This window comes from Tuber melanosporum, assembly GCF_000151645.1.
Source record: "Tuber melanosporum whole genome shotgun sequence assembly, scaffold_2, strain Mel28".
In the NCBI taxonomy this organism is placed as follows: Eukaryota; Fungi; Ascomycota; class Pezizomycetes; order Pezizales; family Tuberaceae; genus Tuber; species Tuber melanosporum.
Genome location: NW_003298863.1, coordinates 600,841 through 619,653, shown reverse-complemented (window position 1 = coordinate 619,653; position 18,813 = coordinate 600,841). Strand labels below are relative to the sequence as shown.

General features: G+C 49.5%; 4 protein-coding genes; 3 read left to right on the top strand and 1 right to left on the bottom strand.

The window, feature by feature from the left end:
• Positions 1-3,616: 3,616 nt before the first annotated feature.
• GSTUM_00005539001 (uncharacterized protein) lies at positions 3,617-5,902 on the top strand (the record flags this gene model as incomplete). Its single annotated transcript, XM_002837679.1, has 4 exons — positions 3,617-3,730; positions 3,805-4,316; positions 4,387-4,522; positions 4,586-5,902. 4 exons carry the CDS (start codon positions 3,617-3,619, stop codon positions 5,900-5,902), a joined length of 2,079 nt encoding a protein of 692 aa, XP_002837725.1.
• A 789-nt stretch (positions 5,903-6,691) lies between these two features.
• GSTUM_00005538001 (uncharacterized protein) lies at positions 6,692-8,599 on the bottom strand. XM_002837678.2 has 2 exons: positions 7,407-8,599; positions 6,692-7,350 (listed from the first exon to the last, which is right to left on the bottom strand). Exons 1-2 carry the CDS (start codon positions 8,505-8,507, stop codon positions 6,961-6,963), a joined length of 1,491 nt encoding a protein of 496 aa, XP_002837724.1. The 5' UTR covers positions 8,508-8,599; the 3' UTR covers positions 6,692-6,960.
• Positions 8,600-10,268: 1,669 nt separating this feature from the next.
• GSTUM_00005537001 (uncharacterized protein) lies at positions 10,269-14,914 on the top strand. XM_002837677.2 has 8 exons: positions 10,269-10,508; positions 10,584-10,776; positions 10,836-10,943; positions 11,002-11,087; positions 11,184-13,125; positions 13,172-14,046; positions 14,100-14,261; positions 14,312-14,914. The coding sequence occupies exons 1-8, from the start codon at positions 10,479-10,481 to the stop codon at positions 14,798-14,800; spliced, it is 3,885 nt and encodes a 1,294-aa protein (XP_002837723.1). The 5' UTR covers positions 10,269-10,478; the 3' UTR covers positions 14,801-14,914.
• Positions 14,915-14,974: 60 nt separating this feature from the next.
• GSTUM_00005536001 (uncharacterized protein) lies at positions 14,975-16,430 on the top strand. XM_052355748.1 has 1 exon: positions 14,975-16,430. The coding sequence occupies exon 1, from the start codon at positions 16,151-16,153 to the stop codon at positions 16,418-16,420; it is 270 nt and encodes an 89-aa protein (XP_052211717.1). The 5' UTR covers positions 14,975-16,150; the 3' UTR covers positions 16,421-16,430.
• The last annotated feature ends 2,383 nt before the right edge of the window (positions 16,431-18,813 follow it).

Genomic DNA, 18,813 nt, shown 5'->3' with positions numbered 1-18,813 from the left:
TCCAATTTAATTTAACTTTCCTATAAATTATTCTTACAATCACTCTATATTCTCAGTATTTTAATATTGGTGTCTAAAATATATTACTCTACAGTATAAACTACCCTATTTCTAAACCAGTTCTGTCTTCTATTCAGCTATACTGTATAATGGAAGAACATTCTCTTTGAGAATCAGATTCTGCTCATATATCAAGCCCTGCCAGATCAGGACCAATGCCTCCTCTACCAGCTAATCGATCAACACTCCGGAGACGTGCTAGAAGAGAGAGAATCTAGTTGGCGAAGTTATCAGCTAGTTTGAATAATAATACTATACCAGCTACAGGAAAATCTTCTTCAGTAAAGATACAAATCCCATCCCTATATTGCCACAAGTAGTATCGAGTTGGAACAAGGATAACTATTATTTAAACATTTTCATTAAATTTTCTCTATGTGGGATAACATTATGACATGTCACAGAATAAAGTAGTTAGTTATTCCCATGAGATATATACTGTATATATACTTTCAGTATATTTAGTATTATATTAAACATCCTAACCTATAAGTATAACATGAGAACAGAATATGGGATAATTTAAAAGTTTAGTGTTTATGGTACAGTGCTATTCTCTTAGAGGGTTTAGTGTTACGCGCTGCATCGGCCACGGTGTACACGTTGGGCGCAAGGCACTATAAGATTAGGAGAAGTTTAAAGCCTCGGTGTGTGTTTGCAGTATAGTACAAAGTAAAGAGTCCCCCCGCCTCGTCATTATTCGATAGCTACTAAGAGTGAAGCTCTAGCCTATCTCACTTTGATGATAGGCTTTGGTAATGGATGGGATCAGTTTGCTGTATCTGTATTTCCGTGAACCCATATTATCGGGCTTGCAGCGAAATGAGTGTGAGAGCGATACTCGGACCAAAGAGCCTCATTTTCGGGCAAGGCAATCTCAATCTCATACTATAGCAGAAAAAATAGCATCACCACCGGACTCCTCATTTTTTCCAAGATACACAAACTCAAGTCACGAGAACTATATAGTGGCGGCGTTTGCAAAGCACGATAGGGAGAAACAAACCGCTTCTAATATAGAAAGGCTGTCAGCCTACCCTTTCCAACAAGAGCGGCTAAAAAGGACACATCAAACACAAACCATTGAGAGTGATGCCTCCGCCGTTCCCGCACCGTGATAGCCCTCTTCCGGGGTGTTTGTGAAAAAAAAAAAGAATACCCAAATTACCCCAACGAATCATTGCATCTATCATACCCACCTTGATAACTCCATACCTCCGAAAGATAGCAAGGACAGGTAATTGGCCATGGCTAAGGGACAAGGAACAAGGAATGGAAGACATGGACTGGTCCCGGATGTTAGGAAATCTTTTCAAACGATCGTGTAGTTATCACCGAGTGAGCGGTTGTGACGTTCGACCGGAACTAGATTCCCTGCGAAGGCTTGGGAAGAAGAAAGCAAATTGATAAAGCTGTTAAAATTTCCCGGTTGTGGACGGATATGCGGCTTGATCCTATCTGTCTCAATTTGGAGCATAGAGTGTTCTCCCTATCCTGCTGTGACACCCCAGGTTCAGCAGACCGGGGAGCACATGGGCTCTCCATCTCCCATTATCATCAAGCCAAACACGTAACCGCCTGGCTTAGTGTCCTAAAGCTTTCGTCGAAACTGATTTCGCAAATAACAGATGTTACACTCAGCAACGAGAGCGCACGCCAAACCTTGCCATCTCCCTCCACCTCACAAGGGGGTAAAAGGGTAGACTTGTATTCAGCCTCTACAACCCAATTCCCGAGCTATCGAGACTCGGAACTCCATCCCAACAAAAGGGAGAGAAATGGGGGGGGCATCTCCTAAACTAAATCACCACTTGGTGCAGAATGAAAATTACGGATAGCTATGCAGCACCCGCTATGACCAAACCCACATCGGACCCCGAGTCTTCCAAGAAAACCTGCAGAATAACGCTAGGACAAAAAGTCCCATTTGCCAAAAAAAAAAAAAAAAAAAAAAAACCTCTATGGGGGAAAGGTACAGCAAGAGCTGCGGGTAGAATAGGTATCTTTTTTTTCCCCCTCTCTCGACTCCAAAGTGCCGATCTCTAAGTTTACAGAGATGATTTTAAAGTTTTAACGGGATTCAGCAGAGCGAGCGCGGGCGCGGGTAGATTGTCGCTGGTTTTATATTATTTTCTAGCAAGCTGGCTAAGAACTCGCTACGTACCGTAGAGAAGGCCCAGGGGGTAGGATGTAAGCACTCTAGCTTGGGAAAAAAAAAACAAGATGGAACCTAGAAAATTACCCAACTACTTTCGGGGTATGATGGTGCGGTACCGCGCGCGGTTCGGTAAAATCTTTCATGTCAGTGTTGTAACGGCAGCAGATAACCTCACCTTAACACGAAGCAGAATCATTGACCTATGCCTGCTGTCGTATCACTTGTAGAACCTTTCGCCTCCTTGCGGGTTGACAAGCTATCATACCGTTTGCAGCCTCCCTAACAAACCATGTCAAGAAATCAATGAGTTATCAATGAGTTAACCGTACGACACAACAAACCACAGAATCCGCAACCGCCCCTCAACCCCTCCATGCACAGTATTGTTACCTTAAGGTTGAGCTATATCGCACTTAAATTTTTTTATTTCGAGCCTTGGACGCGTCTCCCCCCATAACACTTACCGTTGACTCCGGGAAAGATCACAAGGAATCTCTAAACTACAATCGCATATCCTACTTTAATATATCACTCCTTCGGCTACCATTCATACCCTGCGATTTTAATAGCAACGGTGTTGTTAATTAGGCGGGTAGTAGCGCCACTCATGCAATGGTGCCTGAAACCTGCACTTCGGGACTCAAACGTGCATATACAAGGATGGTACTGTACTGTACAGTACATACATTGAACATTCACTATGAGAAATGTACGCACCCGGAACGCGGCCCGTTGCGGGGGCGAGCCCTCCGTCTCACTCGGGAACTCGAACCGTTTTCTTCCTGTCTATGCTCGTTTGTATGTATGATATGCGGGAGGCCTGGCTATAGCTGGGGCTGTTTCTGGGGGCCTGAGTAGAGCACAGGACAGGACTGTGCTGTACATTAGGTGCCTAAATAATTGTGCAAAACTAGATGCTAGTATTCCGCTTCTGTTGCTCGCCGCAACATGTTTTTACCCTTATGGAGGTGGGGTACTGGGGTCCAAACTGAATTTCAAGTTGAGGTTGATAGCCCATCCCTTTGCAATTTGTGAGTGGCTAGCTAATAGGCACCGGTAGACTAAGGCTACAGGCCTAAATAAATAAAATTTAACGAATAGAATCTGATAAACGAGCGAAGGAGGCATATATATAATCCTTATCCCTCCCCCAATCCCCGCCCCACCAGCAACATCGAATCTCTATCACCCACCAAAGCAGCCAAGATTCTGTCCTCAGCGCTCTCAGTAGTCCGCAAGGCACTTGCGTCCGCTTCGCCGTCATTACCGCCATCATCCCCCTCTCCTCCTCCTCCTCCCTCCCCTCCTCCATTGTCTCTATTACCACTATTAGCACCACCAGCACCACCAGCACCACTGGCTCCAACCCCCCCGCAGGAAAAAGGAAAAGCCCGAAACATGAAGTGGCCGAAGAACATGGGAAGCTTCGACAGCGAGGATCGTGTCAAATTACTAAGTATCATAGACTCGTTGAGGGAGTTGGGGATCAGCGATGACATCCCGCTACCGCAGGTACCACTCCCTCCCAGCCCCCTCCCCCAACCGATCCAACAATGTTAACCTAGGTATGAATAAAAAACCAACAGCTAGTAGTAGTCGGCGACCAATCCTCGGGCAAGTCCTCCCTGCTTGAAGGCCTGACAGGGCTTGCCTTCCCAATAGCCAGCGACCTATGTACGCGCTTCGCAACGCAAATAGTCCTGCGCCGCGCGCCCTCCGAGCAATCCCGCGTGAAAGTCTCCATCATTCCGGGCCCCGAGGCCCAGGGTAACGAGGCACAGCGCGCCTACCTCGCCGCCTTCAGGCACACCGCCGACAACAGTGATTTCGGGGTCGACCAGTTCTCCGCACTCCTCAGCGACGCGGCGGAGCGCATGGGGTTGCCGAAACCCGGTACTGAGGATATCGATGATCTGGAGAAGAGGTTCTCGAACCATGTGCTTAGAGTGGAGTTGTCTGGGCCGGATCATCCTCACCTTAGCGTTGTGGATGTCCCGGGTTTGTTTCATAATCCGACCAAGTACCAGACCAGGGAGGATTCGGAGATTATTAGGGATCTAATCGAGAGCTATATAACTGATCGGAGAACTATTATTATGTGAGTTCATCCATTAGGTTTAGTTACTATGTATGGAGAGAGAGTGAGCAAGTATTGACGAAGGGGTTAGGGCGGTCATGGACGGACGAAATAACCTTGCCAATCAGGAGGTATTCAGAATGGCCCGGGCGGCAGATCCAACCGGTTCCAGAACCGTGGGAGTGGTAACAAAATGCGATGCTCTCCAACCCGGTGAAGAAGGTAGTGTAAGTTCTCCCCCTCCCCCAACGGCCGTGAGTCCCCCACCGTCTAATCGGATCAGCCGGCAGATCCTGCGCATCCTCCAAAACGAAGTTGAGAACTTGAAACATGGCTGGTTCGCGGTCAAGAACCGTTCAGCAAGGGACCTCAAACACGGCGTAACCATAGAAGAGCGCCACCTGAATGAGGAAAAATTCTTCAAGACTAGCCCTTGGTGCGAACTCGAGCGCAACCGGGTCGGGATCAAGCCATTGAAATCCTTCCTGGGAAAACTCTTGTACGAGCACATCCGCGAGGAATTCCCGACCTTGGTGGAGGAAATCTCAGGGAAGCTTCAGGAGAGCAGGGTCCAGCTGGCCGAGTTTGGGCCAGCGCGGCAGACACCGACCGAACAGCGGGTTTACCTGACAAAGATTGTGAACCGGTATGAGGCAGCGGTGGACCGCGCGCTGGCGGGTACCTACGATCCCGGCTTACCTAGCGACGATCCGTTGAAACTCCGAATGCACATATTCAACGCCAATGAGCGATTCGCCAGAACGCTGAAAAAGGAGGGGTACCTCATGCCCTTCCGGGCGGTCGACGACAAGCTCGACGATGAATTTAATCACAGCAGGGCCGGGGGCGCGGAGCCGGAGCCGATATACACCTGGATCCGCAACTGGTACCGGGAAGCCCGCGGCGCGTGCCTCCCTGGAACGGTAAACCCGGAAGCCGTCAAGTCGCTCTTCCGCCAGCAGTGCTCCGCCTGGAACACCATCTCCGAATCGCACCTTGCCACCACGGCGAATATCGTTAGGAAATTTAGCACCGCACTGTACGAGTTGAAAATCGAGGACGAATCAATCTTGCCCAGGATCCTTGCGAAAGTGAACCCCATGATCGAATCCTCTATTTCGGCAGCTGAGTCGCAGCTCGAGACAATATTGGCGGATGAGTTGACTTCAACTTTGCAAACTATAAACTCTACCTTCCCAACAACACTCCAGAGTACACGCCTGCAGCGACTAGAAGCACGCCTGCGCAGTCATGGCCTTATCGATAATGCTTACCACGCCAATGTTCGTGCTCTGGCCGAGAACGCGAACCTGAGTATTGAGGATCAGGCAGTCTACGAGATTCACGATATCCTCAAATGCTACTACTCTATCGCAATTAAGAGATTTGCGGATAATGTCGTCAACCAGGTTGTTGAGAGGTATCTGCTTGGTCGGGAGGGGTCTGTTAAGTGCTTCTGTAGTGAGCAGGTTAGCGCGCTTGGAGAGGGGGAATTGGCGGCACTCGTGGCGGATGATTACGAGACCAGTGTGCGCAGGACGGATGTCAATTATAGGATTCAGAGGTTGGAGAAGGCGTTGGAGATTGCGAGGAAGGCCAATATGTAGGTGGGGGCGGTAGGGGGGGGGATAGAGATGGATTGTCAAGGATAGTTGTAGCTTTTTTTTGTAGCTTAGAGTTCCACTGAATAGGATTGGTTAGTGGTTTATCGCAAATGATGTGGGAAATAGTAGTTTTGCAAATATACCGGTGTGCCAACCTAACCCATTGAGCCTACAAATACAGTATCATACCTGGTATCATACCTGGTACTCGAGTACCATATTTACTGTACTCGAGTACAGTACACTCTACCGTAGATCCACTATCGGGGATCGGGGGCCTGGCTCGCTTGTAGGTAACGGTATGCGCAACTAGAATTACCATACTTGTACTTTTACTAAGCCACAGGAGGCTTAGGAGAGTATATAGGTTAACAGAATTGCGGATAGCAGTTACAGTCATTGCCAGGTGTGGCCCGCCCGAGCTGTGCCTTTTCTGGAAAACACCATTCCTTCTCAGGGTGTTTTGTCTCTGATTGCTGAGATCAGCGATAGTGGATCTACTCGTACTCGTAGAGAGTAAATATCGTACGGTAGGCCAATTATCGTATTCGCCCCCGCCAAGACTGCGGTCAAAATTGAAGTTCGGGTACCGGTACGACGGTGTTCGAGGAGCCGTCAGCCCCGGCCCAGGATCAATTAACGTGCCCAATAAATCCGCACATCTAACTTAGAACCCATTAATCTATTTCTTGCTATCCTTCGAATAGAACCCCACCTTACTCGAGTAAATCCGTTCTCATCACTTTCGCCCAGCCGGTCACGAGTACCATCACACACACTAACATAAGAGAGCACGGCACTAACCCAGGTTCCACTATCGAAAAGCCTAACGTACATCCCATCCAGCAAGACACGTTTTTCGCTCCCTCACTTCCAATCCCCCAGTCCAGCGAATTAACCCCACCCACACAACCTCGAACACACGGAAGCAATGTGAATACCGGTAGCCTTGGGAAAGGGTAAACCAAAGAAAAAGAAAGAAGAAAAAGTTAAAAAAGAGTATAAAAACCGTATCCACCCACCCGTAAAACTAAAACTACAAGGCAAAGGGACTTTTCAGACTAAGGCTTCACATCGCCCTCACCTTCAACCTTCTCTTCCGCCTCAGCTTCAGGCTTAGCCTCATCCTGCAACTTCACCTTCTTTGGTATTTCAAGTTCTTCGACGGGTTCCTCCTCGACTACATCTTCCAACTTCCTCTTCCCACCGTTAATTGGCACAATGACCGTACTCGCCCCCGCCGTAGCAGGCGCCGGCTCCGCAGACGCGGAGGCAGGCTTCTTCCGAACCAGCCCCGAGAGATCGTTCGCACGCCCAACAACCTCTGCAATCCTTTTCCTCGCTTCTTCAGGATCTTCACCAAGGACTTGGCCGAGGATTCCACGGAGTTGGTCATCGTCTTGAGCATCTGCTAGGGTGGGCGATGGTGTAGCCGAGCGTAGATCGGCAAGCTATCATATGCAATTTTTAGCTATGATACGATAGTCAGAAGTAAGGGAGAACAAACCCTGACTTCCAACTCTCCCACCATCTCCCTTGCTTCCTCAAGGCTCTTCTTTGCCTTGCCATCTTTATCTCCGTCTGTGCCAAGCTCTTTCAATTCTGCTTCCTCCTTAGTAATCCTAGCGCGGCAGCTTGCTATCGCGAGCTCCATTTGCACTGCCGCTTCTTCACGCCCTTTGCGGCGGTCGTCGTTAGTAACACCCTCGCCTGCGGCAGCGAATTCTAGGGCGAGGGAGAGTTTGAAGTGTGCTTCGGAAATTAGGGTTGATGAGGGGGGGTATAATTTAAGTTTCAGCTCTAAAGAGGAGCGAAGGTCCTTTGTGGCTTGCGGGAAGGACTCGGATTCTAGGGAGACTTCGCCGAGGAGGTCGTAGGTGTCTGCCAGGGCGGTTTTGAGGGTCTTGAAGTCGGGTTTAGTTTCAGTGGAAGTAGAGGCGCTGGAGGCGGCAGGGAGTGCGGAGTCAGGGTTGGGAATTGAGGTTATTGGATCATTGGAGGTGTCGGTTGTAGTTTCCTGAACGATGGGTTCGACTTCGTTGGTGCCGGTGGTCTGGTCATCAGCGGTTTTAGAAGACCCGAGCTGCTTCAAAAACAACACCCTCGCAAAGTCCAAGATCTCCCAAGCGAGTGTAAAGTCATCATCGCCTTCTTTCTCCACGTCCCCATCCCCCCCAGCATCTGCATCCTCACCCTCCTCCTCAGAATCATCCCAATTCTCATCTCCCGTAAACGAAAAGAACCCCCCCTTAGCACCAACTACAGGTGCCGGAGCTTTTAGCTTCTCATCATTTCCCTCCCCCCCAGCTTCACTAACATCCTTCCCCTTACCCTTGGCTATTCCACCCTTCTTCTCTTTCTCGTCTTGCTCTTCCACAGGTTTCCCACCCAAAACATCGCTCTTGGTCAACGCAACCTGGAACAGCGAACGTCCGTACAAGTACAGTAGGTGCGCGTTCTGTGGGTTATCGTCCCCATTGATACTAGACTGGAGTTCACATGCTTGCGCGTAAGAGTCAGAGGCAGCGGAGTAGTCCTTCTGAGCGTAGGATTTTGCGGCTTGCGCTTTTAGAGTGGCCAGACGGGTAGTTGTCGTTTCGGTTGACATTCTGACTTGTGCTTTCCTTTTTTCGTTTGTTGGATAATGAGTGTGGTGGTGGGAAGTAGTGGAAAGCTCGCAGTTGTGGCGATGGTAGTTGGTAGTTGGTAAAAATGGTTTGTTTGTTTTGATGACGGCAGTGGAAGGCGGTGAAGGGAAAGAAAGGAAGCAAGGAGATTGGAGGGGTTAGGGTTTCGACGCCAAGACTCGCGTCGTCGCGTTGTGGTTTGACGGATAGAAGCCGAGCCGCAGGTTATTATTCCGGTGCTTGCGTTTTGAAGGATGAGAGATTGTTTGTCTCATGTGGGGACGTCTTTAGTGGAGAACGGGTCAGGTGTCTTTATCTTGGATGCGCCTGATCGTGCGTATGATAACCATGGCGCCCAGGGGCTACGGAACTAGTGGTCGGAAGCGTACTATGATCGCTGGTATCGGAGATTGAGAGATTGGATAATCGGTACTGGTGCAGCGGGAATGTAAGATGTCCGAATACCGGCACCCCGGCATCCCGGCTCGATGTCCGCCCGCTTAGCGCGGTGTCTAGGATTTCGGGCTGGATATCGCAGATATAGCGATGAGCCACGCGATGGTATTCATGCAAGAACGACACAGGAGGGATATTCGGTATACTATGACAAAATTCGGAATGAAAGCCATATATAGCATTCTACGGTACCGTACTGGCAGAACGGACTCCCTACTTTTCATAACCACTGTGACACTGATACCCACCCCAAGGCTCAAAATTGCATCCCTGCTCTCGATCCGTCGTGCGCAGGGAACCTGGTGATATCTAAGCAGAACCCTCCCCACTGATTTCAAATATTGAGCCCAAATGAAGGAGTAAGCCACAATACTCGAGTGCGACTCGAGCTCCATAAACCCCCACATCAAATATGACACTCCACAACATTGTGTTGCAATACGGTACCGCATAGAAAGCTCAGGTGACGCACAGCATTAGTATCCAAAAGCCCTCACCATCGTCCATTCAGAGATTCCAAAATGATGCCAAAATTATCAGGCCACCCGACACGCAATACAACCGTTCTGCAAGCCCTGGAAAAAAGTATGAGGCGCTTCTTGAAGTGAATACCAAGAGGATTCTCCCCTCCGCCATAGCAAGGCTCTAGGCACTGTACCGTATGGCAAAGACACGGGCTCCGGCCACGGTACTGTACGAGTACTGTACAGCACCCGAAGGCCCCCCCCTGTCCGGAAGCACAGACTGAAATACGGCAGGTTATGCAGCTATCAGTTCCAGATCGAGCTCAAGCATCTCGGGCTTTTCTTTGCTCGCTCAGCTGGCCGTGAAGCGAAAACTCAGCCTTCTCCCAATGGAGATCGATGGGGTGGGAATTCATCAACAAGGGGGGGTAATTCCTTGGAGACCAACAGACACGTCTTTTGTTTATGATACTTGCACATCCTTTCACGTGATAAAACTGTTTCAAGCCAAGCATCACAATCCCAACTCCCTCCCCAGGCCCCCTCATCCGTCCTCTACCTTATCGATAACGAGGAGTGGGAGAGAGAGAGTGGGAGCCTAGGAGGAGGGTCCAAAGAAAAAAGCCCCCTTCTCGGTATTTATTGATGGCGTCATATTTCTCGCGGTGGGGGAGGAGGAGCCCCTCCTGAGACTCTCCTCGATTTCTCATCGGCTATTTCGTAAAAGTACCGGTAGACCCTTTGGATTTGCCTGTCCCTTTAAGTTACTTATTTCTTTTACGTGTCCGCCTGGTCTTCCCTTCATTTTCTTCTTCCTTCACTCGATTCCGGGGAAACGGGCGAGCAAACATTCAGTCTTCTTTTTTTATCTACTCCAGTATTTGCTTTTGATTAATTTCAAGGGTTCCCTCACATAAAAACGTTTGCATTGCATATCGGTAGTTCTTTAGAAGGGAGGCTTCGTTATAAACTTTCCTGGGTTTCCATCTGGGGTTTTTGTTTTAGACATTAAGACGGGATACGGTTGTCGAGATGTCGAAGGGAATTAGGATTGCTATTGACGTTTGTGTTCTCCCATGGGGCCTTTTACGCTTTTGGAATTGGTACGGTGGCTGACTTACCCCCTTGCTGCTGAAGCGTGGCGGAACTTTCACGGATTGTGTTGGGAATCCAGGTACCGGCAAGCTTGAAGATGATGTCCTTATCAAGCTTCTTTCCGTGGATCCCGCCAATTACGACGATGCTCCGCTAGAAGGAATTAGGAGATTAATGGAGAAATTCACCGGAGAGCAGATCAAGCGTGGAGACCCATTAGACACTTCGAAAATTGGTAAGTCAACCACTGCACTCTCGGCCTGTCTGGATAGGGACTGAACACTGTTTCTGCAGAATCAATACGAATGGGGACAACGGTGGCTACAAATGCTCTACTCGAACGAAAGGGAGAGAAGTGCGCATTGATCACGACCAATGGGTTCAGGGACTGTCTGGTCATCGGTTAGCACCTTTTCCCCGGTGATCAGATCGTGCATAAAGCTGACCCGCATCTTTTCAGGAAATCAGTCCCGTCCAAAGATCTTCGATCTCGCCATCCGCAGACCGGAGGTTCTTTACCAGCAAGTCGTTGAGATAAACGAACGAGTCACTCTTGAGGACTACGCTGAGCACCCCGATCGCGAGATTACAGATATTTCTAAGGCCGGTGACCCTGACCTTGTGCGTGGTCTATCTGGTGAGGCGGTCCGTATTCTCTTAAGGCCTACTGAGGACTCCATCCGAAAGGATCTTCAACGGCTATACGATGAAGGATTCCGGTCAATCGCTGTTTGTTTGATGCACTCCTACACATTTCCAGACCATGAGCAAATTGTTGGCAAAATTGCTGCCGAGATTGGGTTCTCGCATATTAGCCTTTCATCTCAATTGATGCCAATGATCAAGTTGGTTCCTCGAGCCACAAGCGCTGTCGCAGACGCGTACTTGACACCGGAAATCAAGAGATATATTTTGGGTTTTGAAAAAGGTTTTGCCGGGGGTCTTGGAAGAGAGAGCGTGCGGAAAGGGGGCAGTAAAGGGGCCAGGTGCGAATTTATGCAGAGTGACGGAGGCTTGGTTGATGTTAGCAAGTTCTCTGGCCTCAGAGCCATCCTTTCGGGCCCTGCTGGAGGCGTAGTCGGGTATGCCCTGACATCGTACGACCCTGAAACCAAGATACCGGTAATTGGGTTTGATATGGGCGGAACATCAACAGATGTTTCAAGATATGGCTCAGGGCGGTACGAGCATGTATTTGAGACTACTACTGCCGGTATTACCATCCAGAGCCCTCAATTGGATATTAATACCGTGGCAGCAGGTGGTGGCTCTCGGTTGTTCTGGAGAAATGGGCTGTTTGTAGTTGGACCCGAATCCGCTGGAGCTCACCCTGGCCCTGCCTGTTATCGGAAGGGCGGTCCGCTGACTGTGACGGATGCCAACTTGTTCCTCGGCCGACTGCTGCCAGAATTCTTCCCGAAGATCTTTGGAAAGAGTGAAGACGAAGCTCTAGATGAGTCTACGAGCGAGAAATTATTTAAAGAGCTGACCGAGGAGATTAATAAAGAATTATGCGCAGAGGAGGGCAACAAACCCATGTCTCCAGAGGAGGTTGCGTATGGATTTATCAAAATTGCGAACGAGTCCATGACTAGGCCTATCAGGAGTTTGACTGAAGCTAAAGGGTACGACACCTCCGTTCATAGGCTTTCCACGTTCGGGGGTGCAGGGGGGCAGCATGCTGTTGCAATCGCGGAAAGCTTGGGTATCCGCCAAATTCTGATCCACAAATACTCTTCCGTGTTGTCGGCCTATGGAATGGCGTTGGCGGACGTTGTTCATGAAGTCCAGGAACCCAGCTCCGCCGTGTTTGGCAAGGAGCAGAAGGCCGGCTTGGTTAGCAGACTTGAAGAGTTGAAGGGAAAGGCAGCTGGCGTCCTGCTTGAGCAAGGTTTTGACGAGCAGGACATTGTTCATGAAGAATACCTCAACATGCGATATCGTGGAACTGAGTCGGCCCTCATGGTTGTCCGCCCCCAGAAGGAGGAATTTGATGGCGAAGAGCATGAATTCGGCGAAGCTTTCGTGAGGCAGCATGAAAAAGAATTTGGCTTTACACTCCCTAACCGAGACATCATCGTGGATGATATTCGTGTTAGAGGGATCGGGAAGAGCTTCCGGGGGCTAGAGAAAACCGTCGATCAACAATTGAAAACGATCGAGCCTACCCCAGTTGATCAGTCAAAACGTCATAGTATGAAGAATGTGTACTTTGAGGGTGGCCGGCGGGAAACTCCACTCTATCGGCTCAGTGATTTGGCTGTTGGTGAGAAGGTTCAAGGACCCGCCATATTGGCTGATGGGACGCAGACTATTGTGGTTACTCCGGGAGCCACGGCGCTGGTTATTGAAACCCATGTGGTTATTAACCTTGGTGACGCGGACGAGCAACGGGCGGGACTACGAAAGATAAGTATGAAGGAGGTAGATCCTATCATGTTGAGTATCTTTGCACATAGGTTTATGGCAATTGCCGAACAGATGGGTAGAGCTTTGCAAAAGACCAGTGTCAGTACCAACGTTAAGGAGAGACTGGACTACAGTTGTGCCTTATTCGATGAAAATGGTGGATTGGTTGCCAATGGTGGGTATTTCTTCCTTGTTATAAATCCTCTCGCTAATTGTTTTAGCTCCCCACTTGCCTGTCCATTTGGGTAGTATGTCGACGTGCGTCAGAACCCAGGCGGCTATCTGGAAAGGCAGGCTCAAGAGGGGTGATGTTCTTGTGTCGAATCATCCTGAGTTTGGGGGTACCCATCTGCCAGATATCACAGTTATCACCCCCGCATTTAGTGGCGATAATATTATTTTTTATGTGGCATCGAGAGCCCACCATGCGGATATTGGCGGTATTCTCCCTGGCTCCATGCCGCCTCACTCTCGCGAGCTCTATCAGGAGGGTGCAGCTATCAAGTCGGAAAAGTTGGTATCTGAGGGCCACTTTGATGAGGAGCGAATAACAGAGCTTCTTCTCGAGGAGCCTGCGCAGTATCCTGGATGCAGCGGTACAAGATGCCTTGCGGACAATATCAATGACCTCAAGGCTCAGGTGGCGGCGAACCAGAAGGGAATCAACCTAATTTCAACACTAATAGAGGACTACGGCGAGGGCGTTGTCCAATTCTACATGACCTCCATCCAGAACAACGCTGAGACTTCTGTGAGGAATTTGCTGAAGAGCGTTTACAAGCGATTTGAGGGCAAAGAACTAGTAGCGACAGAGCACATGGATGACGGAAGTCCGATTTGCCTCAGGGTTGATATAGACCCCCAGAAGGGAGAGGCGGAATTCGACTTTCAGGGTACTGGGCCGGAGATGTATGGGAATATGAATGCTCCTGAGGCAGTCACTTACTCGGCCATTATCTACTGTCTGCGGTGCTTGATCTCGGAGGACATTCCTCTGAACCAAGGGTGCTTGAAGCCAGTGCATGTTAAGATTCCAAGGCATTCATTCCTAAGCCCGAGTGACGGTGCAGCGGTTGTTGGTGGGAATGTCCTGACGGTATGTTTCCTACTTTAACTCTTCTTTCGTCACTAATCAATCCCCGTGAATAGAGTCAACGCATTACAGATGTGGTTTTAAAAGCGTTCCAAGCATGCGCAGCCAGTCAAGGTGATTGCAACAATCTTACGTTCGGATATGGCGGAAGCCAAGATGGCGGCGACCATGTCAAGGGATTTGGCTACTATGAGACAATTGCAGGTGGTAGCGGAGCAGTAAGTTTCATTATTACAGTGTTCCGGTTCGCGATTGACCAATCTCATAGGGACCTGATTGGGACGGAACCTCAGGGGTTCATACACATATGACAAACACCCGCATCACTGATGCTGAAGTCTTTGAGCGCCGATACCCTGTCATCCTCCGTGAATTTTCTATTCGCAAGGGTTCTGGCGGTATCGGTGCACATCTTGGCGGTGATGGAGTGATTAGAGACATCGAATTCCGAATTCCAGTTCAAGTCTCCATCCTTTCAGAGCGGAGAGTCTACCACCCATATGGAATGGGCGGCGGTGGAGAGGCCGAGTGCGGGCTCAATCTCTGGATTCGTGATAAAGACCAACGTCCAATTAATCTTGGGGGAAAGAATACCGCTGCGATGAAACCTGGAGAGAGGATCGTCGTCCATACTCCCGGCGGCGGAGGCTATGGCAAGCCCGATGAGGAGAAGAAGCTCAAAAACGTTCAAGATCCAAAGTATGCGTGGAGAGGAGGGAGCTTAGCCAGCAGGCTCTCAACACAGGAGACAAATTGAGGGTGCCGGTTGGTTCTAAATGTGTGCTTTTTTATTTGCTTGGTTGTAGGCGATTGTGTATATAATTCGTTCTCCCGAATTAGCCACACCGTTAGTCTACGTGGGTTCTATGCACTTTTGAGTGGCCGAGCGCATATGGTACGAAAACCGAAAAAGTCGCTTTAATTTGCCAGGGTGGATACGGGATAATATTTCACGGTTACTAACGTATAGTTTACTGTAATGCCATTCGAGTGATCGATGATCCCAAGAACTCAGGTCACCCTGCAGACGCAGAGAGGCTTTCACTTTTGCGCAGCAGGAAAGAGCATCCGACCTCTAGAAGGACAGCCATCTAAGAGATGGCTGCAGGCCCCCACAGTAATTTAGCTATTGGTAACTCCCGCCGATGATGTTGAGGGCCCTGCAGTCCCCGCTCGTCGCCTACAGGGAACAGGTAGGTTCGGCAATGGGCGACACCAATAGGACCCGCCCGTCCGCCCCGTGGGACTTAGAGACGGGCGGGCTAGGCGCTTGCGTTAATTTGTCGGAGCAACCACTCACCATCAACACCCCTAGCAAGGTCTCGAGCTTGTGCGCCTGTGAGAAGAAATTGGGTTAAATATTTGCCGGATTGGTTACCGCTAAGGGGTGCGGTGAGAGGAGGGAAGGAAAGGAGAAATGGACAGAGATTATGTTGCCTCGAATAATTATTCTCCAATTACACATTCTTAAATGAATGGCCAGGCTATCTGCCCCTCTAGATGACAGTTTTCAATCATCAAAGGATCGCCAATCTACACCACTGGTGAACGATAAATCTCTCCGAGCTTTTCCACCCCTGCCGGGAGTAAGTGCACGAGCGGCGGCCCGGTTAGCCAAATGAAGATGAGATCCAGACCCTCCAGCTAAACACTTACCGGAATAGACAACCTTGCCCCCGAGTTATATCTGCCGGCGACAACACGGGAGACGCTCTTCCGGTAGCCTTAACAATAGGCAAATTCAGTTGACGGTTACCGCTCATAATTCTGGTACGGTATCTCTGGAGGGAGCGCTTCCTATGGAAGTTTTGGGGGATAAATGTAACTCTTTCAAGCAAGATGCCATGTAGCGGTTGATTGGGCGCGCGTAAAAGTCGGGTGCGGACTTTCTGTCACGGCCAGTATATCGGGACTAGGCGGAATCTGGGCAATATCTGGACCCTGGCAGTCGACATTAATTGAGGCGGAAAAGGATGGGGTTTCCAGTATCACACCTTTGTCAGTTGCCGGAATGGGAGGAAAGGGGGATCAAGGGTGGAGTAAAGAACGGTGTTGGCAAGTGAAATTGGGAGGAAGGAAGGGTTGAAGAAGAGTGAGTTTCAGGTATATGACCGGAAGATATAATGAGGAAAAAAAGAGACGGTGGTTATGTGGCCGTGGTGGTGGGGTTTCAGAGTGGATGGAGACGGAGAAAAAAGTCTGTAGAGGAGGTATCATATGGGGAGAGGAGAGAGAAAGGGGCGAAGAAGGGGCAGGTGCCATATGTGGTTCCGAGGGAGCTTATGGACTTGTGAGGAACGACGGTGGGGTCTGCGAGCCGTTCACAAGCATGGGATCCTATGTATATCATCATAGGAGAAACACAGCGAACCTATGACCTTGCGACATTTTCTAACAGCCCAAATTAAAGGTGCCATGAGCTATGTGATGCCTCCCCCCTCCACCAAAAGTTTGCCGCGTTGTAAGCGGACAAACTCACTGAGGGGGGGGGCTAACGGAGCTATGATATTGGGTAGTCAACTGTATCGGACGAGCAGATCATCCACTTATGATACAAAACATTTTACAGAGGAGTACAGATTTCTGTGCAAGAGCTCGGGAACAATATGGGCAAAGATAGACATTCAAACCCTTAGCGTACCTCTATTTTTAGAAGCGCAAAACCCTTTTTCTCGAGCATCATAGACGACTTTCCTTCCCCGCAGCTTGCCAATCACTCCCGGTCACTCGCGTTAAATGTTCGAATCACAGATGCTCACTCGGATGATTTTCGGCCAAAAATTGATGGGAATGTGCGATGGCTCGGAGCTGAGGAATGGTGGTGGGTGAGAACGCATAGAGGGTATCATAATCTAGTAGGTTTTCTGTATGTAGAATAATAGTAAAATAAAATAAATAGACTACTTTTTATTGATGTGATAATATTGTGACAGAACTCTTGCGCGTTCGACGTCGAGAATACCTCCGTTAAACAGAAACATTAAATGCCTAGGACCCCAATCTGAAGAGGGTAGAGCGCAGAGGGGGGAGCATAGTGAAGTACCCGTGTCAGCATCGAGGGGTGGGTTGACGTGGTGCACGATATGATACTATAGTATGATACAAACAATACCAATATCGCACCTCACTTTGCGGTGCCCCATGGGCCCAAGCAGGGCGCGCACCAAACTGAACCAGAGAATAAAAAAACAATTTATTTTTTTATAGTACATTGAGTGGAGAGTATAACAACATTGGGTCGATTAAAACATTTGTAAGAATAAGAATAAGAATAGCAATTGTGATTAATAATAATAAAATTTTAAAATGAAATAGGGATACTTGAAAAACAAATCGACCCGGAACAAAGACTCCCACTTGAATCAAATTCTCCTCGCCCTGAGAGGTCTAATATCCCTCACTGCCCCCTTATTCTGCAATTTCTCCCCCTTCTCAATCAGCTCCTTCGGATTCTCTTTAGGGGCGGGATATAGCCCCGCAATCACGGCGTTCCTTTTCCCCTTTCTCTCTGATTCTGATTGTTCTGCGAGGGTGGTGGGTGCTTGTTCAAGCCTTTTGGTGCCAACGCCAGTACAGCCGAATTCTGACAATTGAACTTCTGGTTCCACAGGAGCAGGTTTCTGGTTGACGGGGGACATACCCGGAGCTGGCATGGGTGGGTTTGGAACTTTGGGATCACAGGGGGTATTAAAATGATCGGGCATGTTCTTAGACCATTTGACTCCCTTATGGATAGCTCCAACGGGGGGACAAATGGAAACCCGTTCGCGAGGTGCTGGTGCCGAAGCCGATTTCGGGGCCCTTGGGATGGGATCCCTAGGCTTTGGTTTCCCTTCTCCGATGTGATCTCGGAAAATGAAAGGTTTCGAGCCGATAGGAATGGGGCGGAAGATATCCGTGAAGTCGTCTTCAGGATCCAAGAAATCGGGAGGCATAGAGCTTTTAGTCGCGCCCCAGGCGTTGGTGGCAGGTCCTTTGGGAGGGACGACAAATGATGAGAGAGTTCCGTTAATAGTGCTTCCTGGGCCGGAGCCTATCGCCCACTTTGGCTGTGCCTCGGATGGGCTACCAATGGAAGACTTCTTTTCGTGCTTCCATCTGAAGTCCTTGCGCCCCACTCTGTATACCAGCGGGTTTTTGATGGGGGCAGAGGAGCCGAAGGGGGTTGTAGGCACTGTGGGTTCTGGCAATTCCAGTTCTTCCTCCTCATCCGTCTCCGGGTCGATTCCGGCAGGCGGTAAGGTGGGGGCTTTTGGCTTAGAAGTTGTAATGTCGCCCAAGCTTCCCGTCTCCATTCCCATTCCGGCCGACAGCGAGGTAGGGGCCTTTAGTTCAGAAGCTGTGATGTCGCTCAAGCTCTTTGTCTCCATTTCCATTCCGGCTAATGGTGAGGTAGGGACTTCTGGCTTAGAGGCTCCGATATCGCTCACTTTCTCAGTCCCCATTCTCATTCCGGCCGACGGCGAGGTAGGGGCTTTAAGCTCAGAAACTGTGATGTCGTTCAAGCTCTCCGTCTCCATTCCCATTCCGGCTGATGATGAGGCAGGGACTTCTGGCTCAGAGGCTCTGATATCGCTCATGTTCTCCGTCCCCATTCTCATTCCGGCCGAAGGCAAGGTAGGGGCTTTTATCTCAGAAGCTGTGATGTCGCTCAAGCTCTCCGTTTCCATTTCCACTCCGGCTGATAGTGAGGTAGGGACTTCTGGCTCAGAGGTTGTGATGTCGCTCAAATCATTCATCTCCATTGCCATTCTAGTGGATAGTAAAGCA